This window comes from Anabrus simplex, chromosome 8 (genome assembly GCF_040414725.1).
Source record: "Anabrus simplex isolate iqAnaSimp1 chromosome 8, ASM4041472v1, whole genome shotgun sequence".
NCBI classification, from domain to species: Eukaryota; Metazoa; Arthropoda; class Insecta; order Orthoptera; family Tettigoniidae; genus Anabrus; species Anabrus simplex.
This window is the reverse complement of record NC_090272.1, coordinates 37,728,003-37,737,564: the sequence shown is the minus strand read 5'-3', so window position 1 is coordinate 37,737,564 and position 9,562 is coordinate 37,728,003. Positions and strand designations below refer to the sequence as shown.

Genomic DNA, 9,562 nt, shown 5'->3' with positions numbered 1-9,562 from the left:
GTGCTCTGTTGTCAATCCCGTCATGATAAAAAGATAAAGATTTTCGTACCCAAGGTTTTGATTCTGGCCATATTCCAATATTATCATGATAGTCCCCTTGGTGGACATTTGGGAAATTTCAAAACTAGGTCGAAAATTAGAGAGTTCTTTATTTGGAGAAACATGGATGGGGACATCAAGTCCATGGTTAAGTCCTGAAAGGCTTGCGCTATTGGTAAACCTAACCTAAACAGACGTGTAGGGTTACTGTCATTGACTCAAGCTTCCAGGGCTATGGAGTGCTCGTTTGTAGATCATGTGGGACCCTTCCCACGTTCTAGTCAAGGAAATACTCATGCATTAGTATGCACTGATGCTTTCACGAGGTTTTATTGCATAGAAGTCGGTGACAATGCTAATATTTTTAAAACATCTGTAAGTTGTTGTGAATATAAAAAAAAATGATAGTTCATGCATATCCTTCAACATAAAGGTGGGTCTTTCTGATGACTTGATAATCTGTACTGACAGCATCCTTGTACTCACCATGTTGCTCATCAGTAAGCAAACTACTATCAGTAAAGGAGTCAGCTACAGCAGAACTCCAGTTACTGAAAGGGCGAATATCTGGATCAGTTTCCAATGACCTTTGCTCTCTCCTTCCCTCCACCACTCTTATCATAGCCCTGTTACTGTACAAACATAAGTACATTTTTTTTCTGGAGTGCAATATGAAGAATTCCTTTATGTTTCTTCTTCTTCTTCTTTTATGGCCTCATTGGACCACTACAGTCGATCATTTTCTGGTCATCTTCTTCGACAAGTTTTCCTTCCGAATTGCCCAGTAGATTTTCATTCGTTCTCATCTTTTCTGTCATTCCTCATTTCTAAATACCCTTTTCATTGTATGTCATTTGTCTATATTTGGTTTAAATCTTATTTTTATGTTTTTCAGTTTCTTTAAATTTTCTGTTTTGTTTTGCAAATCATCTAGAGTTATTTCTAGTTCTTCCATATCAACTCTAATTTCCTTAATGCACCAATGTTTCATAATAACAATAAAGTTATTGGTTTCAAATCACACTTAACTGCTTTTATAGTTTTTGGAGGTCCTGGAATTTTATCCTCTGGGAGTTATTGTCATGTGCCACTAACTCTACCGACACAAGACTGGTGTATTTGAGAATTTTGGAACACTTCCAATAGTTTTCTATACTTGAAAAAAAAAAAATGTTTTTTAATACACGTCATACTGCAATTTGATAACAACATGTTGCTAGACTGTTGTTAAGTTCCGACCCAATTATCCATGTTTCTGCATATCTGGATCATGCCAGTCCCCGTGAAGTTCATGTGGGATACCAAAAAAAGGCCCAGGTTACATGATGTTGAGTCACTTACCCTGTAATAGTAACCTGGTGATGAGTAAAAGTATCCGGACTGAACTACAATTACCTGAGAAATATTTTACTCAATTGCAATTTACTAGGCTAATTACTTTTTCAACAAGTAATCAGTAAATTACAATTACAGAATGCTACTCTTAATGAAACCATCGACATTTTTTCACATGGGGTTGGAATAATACAAAAGTTTGCACAAGAAAGCTATTAATTTTGTGCATCTTTTCAGTATAGACACATTGAGTGACTGTTGGTGAGACTGAACACGATAGCGTGGAACTTGCAAAATTATCTTTTACCATAATTTTTATTTTAGTTAATTACTATTTCATTTCAAAGAATTTGAAATAATTGGATGTTAAAATTCTCATCACAAAGCTTAGACCTCTTTGCGAGAAAGTACATGTTTGCATTCAGAGAATAGAAGCCTTACAGGAGCACTAGAAGAATTACATCGTTGGAGTACTGGAGATATATCCATCCACTGGTTTTGCTGTAGTAGAAATGAGAAAGTTATCTTCTGTCCAATGTACATCAATTAGAAGAAAGTAATGATTACTAGAATGTAATGATTACAATTTTATTTCAAGAAGCAAATTACAAGTAAAATTTACTTTCTGTAAAAGTAATGATTCCAAGTGAAAATGGCTGAGAATGTAATCATTACTAGTAATCCAATTACTTGTGTCCAATTACTTCCCAACTCTGGTCATTATGAACCTAACCATTCAGAGACAGAAAACTTCATGAGCTTTTCTTTATTGAGTCACTTACATCATTTTAGTTGTGGCTGTAGTTTTCTACATACAAAGGCCTCTCACCATAAAGCTTGTAGTAGAGACTTCCATCTCGTAGCACAGCGTAAGGAAGGAGAAGTTTTCTCAAATCCATGCCCCGTGCTGCTGAGCCACTAACATATAGTAAAAAGTTTTCATATCTGTCTAATTCTTCATCATCCAATTCTCCAGACTTGAGTGTCGTCTTCCTGTCTCGTGCGGTTTCCCTTCTCTCTGAATGTGCTCGTTGTTCAGCTCTGGATCTTTCGGTGGAATGTTCTCTTTTCCCGTGTCTACTGGATCTCTTCCTCCTGCCCCTCTTATCCACATCTTCTTCACTACTTTCACTTTTTCTTCCTTTTCTTTTACTCCTCCTACCCCCTTCTTCGTCCGTGCTGCCAAAACTCGATACGCTTCCTTTCTTCCCTTTTCTACTGCCTGCTTTCTTTTTCCTTTCATCATCTGTTGTCATGTCACTATCACCTTCTTTTCCTTTCCTTTGCTTTCTCTTATCTTTGCCTCCCTTCTTTCCTTTCTTTTTTTCATCTTTCTCATCCACTTCACTCTCGTCTTCAAGCTTTTTCTCTTCTCCATCTTTTGCAGCAGATTTTTTCTTTTTCCGTTTAGATTTACCATCTCCCTCTTCTTCTTCTTCCTCACTAACACCTGATTTTTTCTTTTTCTTCTTCTTTTCCTCAGTTTCTCCCTTCAGTGCCATTTCACTGTCCTGCAAGAGTCTTTGAAGATCGGCCATCTCTTTCCCTTTAGTACCTCTACGTTTTGCGCCCTTGCCTCCTTTTTTCAGAAATGCATCTTGGAAATTTCTTCTTCCAATGCTCTTCAACCTCTCAGCCCCTGTAAAGATATGGTCTGTCTTAGAACTATTTTTTAACAAATCGAGAGTCCTGTTAACCTGCTTTCATTCTCATACAATATATCCTTTTCCAAAGAGATAACAAATACCAGTTTCCTCTTAAAAGCCATGTTTGCTTCCTTCCCTATCCTAGCCCTTTCCTATCCCATCATATCTGTAAGACCTGTCTGTGCTGGTGCGATGTAAAGCATGTAGCAAAAGAAATTAGCAGGTACCAGCCCAGGATTGGAAACCATCTTTTGACCACTGCCCTGAATAGCTGTACTCAATTCCTGCAATTGTTTCACATTTCTTCTGGACCAATGGAAAGTAAGATTTGTTTGGAAGGAACTATCTCCAAACACTCCCATCCGGTTTAGTTATCTTCTGTACACATCAGTACCAAGCCCAGCTGCTAGGAGGAAGGTGGTCATTTTGTTGTCGTGACCAGAATTCAAAAACTGGGAAAAAGAGGCTAATAAAAGGATTGAACTTGAACATGTGTACCAGGTATATGCATAAATTTTTGCTGGTTTTTGTAGTAAAGAAAACACGTAATTTTCAAGGGAAATTCATTTTTTGTTTATCCAAAATATTGGGCATCGGCTTCTACACACTTCGCCCATATTTCAGGTAAGTTATGAATACCATGTCAGAAAAACTGCTTGTCTTTTGCAGAAAATGATTCCTCAAGCCATTTTTCAACTTCTTTGAAATTTCTGAAGTGCTGCTCTGCGAGTGCATGCCCCATTGATGTGAAGAGGTGATAGTCAGATGGCACCAGGTCAGGGCAGTATGGCAGGTGCGGAAGGATGTCCCATTCAAGCGATTTCAAGGTGTCTTTCACTGGTTTTGTTGTGTGAGATGGTGCATTGTTGTGTAACAAAATCACTTTGCCATGTCATCTGGCCCATTCTGGCTGTCTTTTGATGAATGCATGATTTAAATTAATCATTTGTTTGCAATAGCATTGAGTTTGGGTTGCGTCATCATCCAGTAATGCCTGCAATTGCTCGTCTTCACTCTGGTCTACCAAAGCGCAATGTCTTTCACATTGAAATCATCACGTTTAAATTGTCAAAACCATTGCATAAAACTTTTCGGCTGATGATGTCTACAAGATAGATGAAACATGTTCCGTTATATTTTTAAAATGTTATTTAAATAATTAAATAATAAAACTTTTAGTATTGTAAAGGTGGAACATTTGACCATACCTTTATAGTGTCAAAACCATGTCTCACATGTTCTAATCAATGGAGCATGTTCACCATATGTTTCTACCAGCAGATGATGACTTTCCACAGTCTTTTCCTTTGATTAAATAATAAAAGCAATGCATGCCGCAAATGTTCTTTTTCAGGCATAGATGTCGACATGATCATTGAATAATACAACACAGACGCTAGTGTTTGGCGGACTGAACTTGTGTGTGTTGGTAGGTTAATATCAGGCAAACAAACTGATGTATGTGTCAAATTCATAAGCTGTGTACTGTTCGCTGGTGCCATCTCTTAATGAAACCAGGAAAGACTTATACATACACCTTGTACTACTGCATCCGTGGGAGCCAATGAGCCAGTAATAGAGATGTAAGATACTGGCATAAAGTGGGTTACAGGTCAAAGACTGGAGCTTGTAGCACCTAAACTGGGAACCTGTATTAACATGTGGAACTTATGTACTGGTCTGTCTGTTGTTCAAAAGGAAATACTAGTGAAGGAACTGTCAGCATTTAACATTTCATACAGTATGTTGTGACTTACTGGTTTTGGGTCAATAAAAGTACAACTTCCAACAGTTCTACTATTGTGGTGATGAGAAGGAGAAATTGGAGTAGGTTCCATGGTGAACAGCAGAGTTGAAGGATTACAATTGCCTTCCAAACCAATCATAGATTACTTGACAATTATCACAATATTAATGAAAACCCACATGTTTATCTCAATTTGTGTATGTATTTATGTATTAATGACGGTTCAATACCCGATGCTCCATCACAACCAAAGAGGAGAACACACAAAACTCGATATGAGACTGAAATCAAAATTGCCACGCTAAACATTCTGACACTAACTGGCAATACAGAGGAATGTGTGGACTTAATGAAAACAAGGAACATAAACATACTGGGACTCAGTGAAACCAAGTGGAAAGGAAAAGGATCAAAGGAACTCAGAGAGGGATACCATCTATTTTGGTCAGGTGGAGACCAAGCAAAAAATGGAGTTGGTGTTGTTATGGATCATCAAATGAAAGATCATGTAGTAGAAGTAAAATATGTTTGTGATCGGATTCTTCACATAATGCTGAAATTGGATTCTTCCCAGAACATCATCATCATTCAGTGCTATGCACCACAGACTGGTTGTGAAGATGAAGGAAAAGAACATTTTGAAGAAGACATAGAGGAAAGAATAAGAGGAGATGGAACAATGATCATAGGGGATATGAATGCTCAAGTAGGAACTGTGAGAGATGGATATGAAAGTATTCTAGGAGCACATGGATGGGGTCCACGAAACCCAGAAGGAACTAGACTACTTGACCTCTGCCTGAGGAACAACCTTATAATAGGGAACTCATGGTATCAAAAACAAAAAAGCCATAAGGTCACAAGATATGGATGGGATGGAAAAAGTGAATCTCTTATAGATTACTTTTTGATCGAGAAACAACTACAAAATAGACTGTTAGATGTAAAAGTGATTCGTAGTGTCTCCCTGGAAAGTGATCATAGACTCCTCATTGGATACTTAAAGTTTAACAAGTTAAAAGAAGTAAGAACCACACAAGTAAAGAAGCTCAAGACCTGGAAGCTGAAGGACAATGATAGAATAATAGAGTTCCAAGAGAACATCAAAACAGTGATCAAGACAGATGAAAGAACAGTTGAGGAGGAATGGAAGGATCTGAAAAAAAAAATCTAGTAATGATAACTGAGAAGGTTTGTGGACGAACCAGTGGCACAAAAAGATGGAAGGAAACTCCATGGTGGAATGACAGAACAAGAACTGCTGTCCTGAACAAGAAAAACATGTTCAGAAAATATTTCAAGAACCGGACTGATCATAATAAGGAATTATACAGGGTTGCTAAAAAACAAGCAAACAAAGTTGTTACAGAGGAACGAGAGAAGTGGTTGAACAAGTGGAGTGATGAATTGAAAGAGAATGTTAATGGTAATAAGAAAATGTTATATGGAATGATGAAAAAGAGATAAAGAACACTCCAAATACCTAAGAGATGATAATGAAAATCTGATCACTGAAGATGAGAAGATCAAAGAGACTTGGAGGACTTACTTTGATGAATTACTAAATGTGAATTGCATGCAGCCTACACAAAAATACAGTACCGGTACTACTTCCTGCAAGTCTGCCTCTGACAACAGGTTAGAATTAACATGGAATGATGTAGAATATGCCTGAAAATACATCAAAGCTGGAAAATCAGCAGGGGCTGATTAAATTAATGGAGAAATGATCAAGGCAATGGGCATTTCTGCAAAACATTGGATCTACAGACTCTTTCGTAAGATCTGGAAAGAAGGGGACATACCAGTCGATTGGAAAACAGGCATCATAATTCCAGTCTTCAAGAAAGGAGACAGAAAGAAATGTTCCAACTATAGAGGCATCACTTTAACATCTCAAGTTGGTAAACTTTATGAAAGAATTATAGAGCGTAAAATCAGACCCCTTATTGAAGAGAACCTCTTCGAAGAACAGTATGGATTCAGGAAGGGGAGATCAACAACTGATTTAATCTTTACAGTCCGTCAGTTAATGGAAAAATACTATGAACACAACCGAGATTTGTGGGTAGCCTTTCTGGATATCAAGAAAGCATTTGATGCAGTGAATAGAGAGAAGGTGTGGGAAGTACTGAAGAAAATTGGAATACAGGATGACATGATACACCGGATCAAGAATTTGTATGAAGATACCCGAAGTAAAGTCAAAACACCTGTAGGAATGACTGAAACCTTTGATATAAAATCTGGGTTAAGATAGGGTGGTGTTCTGTCTCCTCTTCTTTTCATCACTGTGATGAACGAGATTCAGAGAAAAGTTCACCAAACCATTGGAGGTAAGAAAATGAAAGTTATATTGTTCGCGAATGATATATGCTTGTAGGGAGACTCTAAAGAAGATCTTCAAGGACAAATAAACTCCTGGGCAGAATCTGCTAAAGAATATGGACTCAGCCAAGAGAAAAGTGAGGTTATGGTCATGAAGAGATATGGGCAACCAATGGGACACATTGAAATGGAGGGGAAACAGCTACAGATGAACCATCAATTCAAATATCTTGGAAGTGTTATCTCTGATACTGGTTCTATAGATAAGAAAATTTCCCACAGAATTCAGGCAGGTAGCAACTTTTACAAAATAGTTAAAGACATAATATGGAACAAGAAAATACCAACAAAATGTAAGAGAGTCATATATGAAACTTATTACGTACCAGTCCTGACCTATGGTTGCGAAACATGGACCATGAGAAACAAAGATGTTAGTAGAATCCAGGCAGCAGAAATGAAATTTGTCCGTAGCGTGATCGGCAAAACACGGAAGGACAGAGTCCGTAATGAGGAAATCCACAAGCAGGCTCAAGTTGTAAGACTGCAGGACAAAATAACAGTGCAGCGACTGAGATGGTATGGACATATGCAACGCATGGTTGATAACAGATTACCAAAAAAAAAAAAAAAAAAAAATGTACGATCTAAAACTTGAAGACAAAAGACCAAGAGGGCGACCAAGACTCAGGTACAAGGACATGGTGAAGATTGACATTCAACAGAGAGGACATACTTTGGAAAGCATTGAAGAAGGAGAGAAGTTCAGGGACCGCAACTGGTGGAGAAGTCTCGTTTGCCGACCCATCGCTTAAGATGGAACGACGTGGGATATGTATGTATGTACCAACAGAAGTTAGACCTCATGAATCCAAAGATAATTTCTACAGCCAGCAGAACAATGTTCTAAACTTGATTCCACAAATGGACTTAATCATTTTGTAGTTAAAAATTCTTAGCAAGAATTTACATACTGTATACATTATTTTGTCTACCTATTAAATACATTAAAATATATATCACTTAAATGGCTTGTACAAACATGATGTCTATAGGACACGTTTCAATCTATGTTACGCTCATCTTCACACATATTTTTTAACTATATTTAAGTCAATACAGAGCCGAAGATTAAACTGATCATACGTAATATTAATAATCTTCGTCAGTGAATTCAGCACCCACATTGTCACAGACAGGAACGGCTGGAAAGAAGTAATGGGATGTTTCGGCCATTGACAAATAAAAGACTGAGGACTTCATCTGTTGCCCTTTGCCTCTGTTTATAATCTGCTGGTGGAGAACAGCCTCTAACCTACCAACTGATATGGAGAAATCCTTCCGGCTGTGACTGCAATTCTGATTTATATTCTCCTCAGTTCTTGTTTCAGATCGTGATATTTCCTGTTGTGCAAAAGACTTTTCTGGATCATCAAGAATGAAGAGACCTTTGATTGGTAAAATAAGCTTAAATTTCATTGGTGAAAGTGAAAATCGAGAGTAAATTCCATATCCTGATTGGTTATTTTGGTGCTTGCACCATTTCCTCTTTCTCAGTCTCACCGGCTCTTCCGCGGGAGCGAGGTTGCCTCCGCGTCTTTGCTTCTTGACTATCTTTGAGAGCAGTCGTGCTCCTGCATCGATCCCGTCATGGGATACAAGTCTCGGGATGAGCACTGTTTCTTCTTCTTTTTCGGACATTAACTTCATTTAAATGTAGATATTTCCTTTATTGCACAGGAGTTTATCCTCAGGATTCATATTCATCACTAAAATTGTTTTAATGACTGAGCTCTTGAGCTAAGCTCATATAATTTTGGTTTTGGAGGCAATTCCCTTTTTTTAACCTTGTAACTAACACGTAATTTAACTTTACCTCAAATTGCCTCCTGTAGTTCAGATTCTCTTAACACAAGCACCCAAAATCAATGTTCTTTACCTGAAGCATTTTAAGTACTGATACTAGTTTCAGTGCCTCTGTGTGAAGATTTTATTTCTTTCCTTTTCTCAATTTGTGTAATGGGGATTAACCCTCATTTAAATCAACGTACATAATTGTACGTTTTGAGTGTAACTTACAATTTTTATTTGTACATAGCTCATATCTGTAGATGCAGTTAAATCCTTTCCCATTTTCATACCAGGCAAATGCTGGGGCTGTACCTTAATTAAGACCATGGCTGCTTCCTTCCAACTCCTAGGCCTATCCTATCCCATTGTCCTATCTGTGTCAGTGTGACGTAAAGCCACTAGCAAAAAAACTTTAATCTTGTAAATGAATTTGTTTAGTTCTTTGTTGATGATTTTTGGTTCGTCCTTCTATTAATTTATTTGTTTCTTTCAATAAAATGTCAAGGCCAATTACCACCTTTTAATTATTTATCCACAACGAATACGTTCCATTACCTCGTAGGATCCATGCCATTTTCCACATCCATTTTGTAGTTGACACGTTTCCCAACCTGTT

At 37.6% G+C, this 9,562-nt stretch overlaps 1 protein-coding gene across 1 annotated transcript in view; it reads right to left on the bottom strand.

Moving 5' to 3' along the window:
• Positions 1-2,130: 2,130 nt before the first annotated feature.
• The window catches only part of LOC136879285 (ankyrin repeat and MYND domain-containing protein 1), a 299,890-nt gene continuing 292,458 nt past the window's right edge, over positions 2,131-9,562 (bottom strand). Inside the window, exon 20 of the mRNA XM_068228945.1 lies at positions 2,131-3,013. Coding sequence (XP_068085046.1) covers positions 2,163-3,013 — 851 coding nt within the window. The 3' untranslated portion in view covers positions 2,131-2,162. The remainder of the gene's footprint in view (positions 3,014-9,562) is intronic.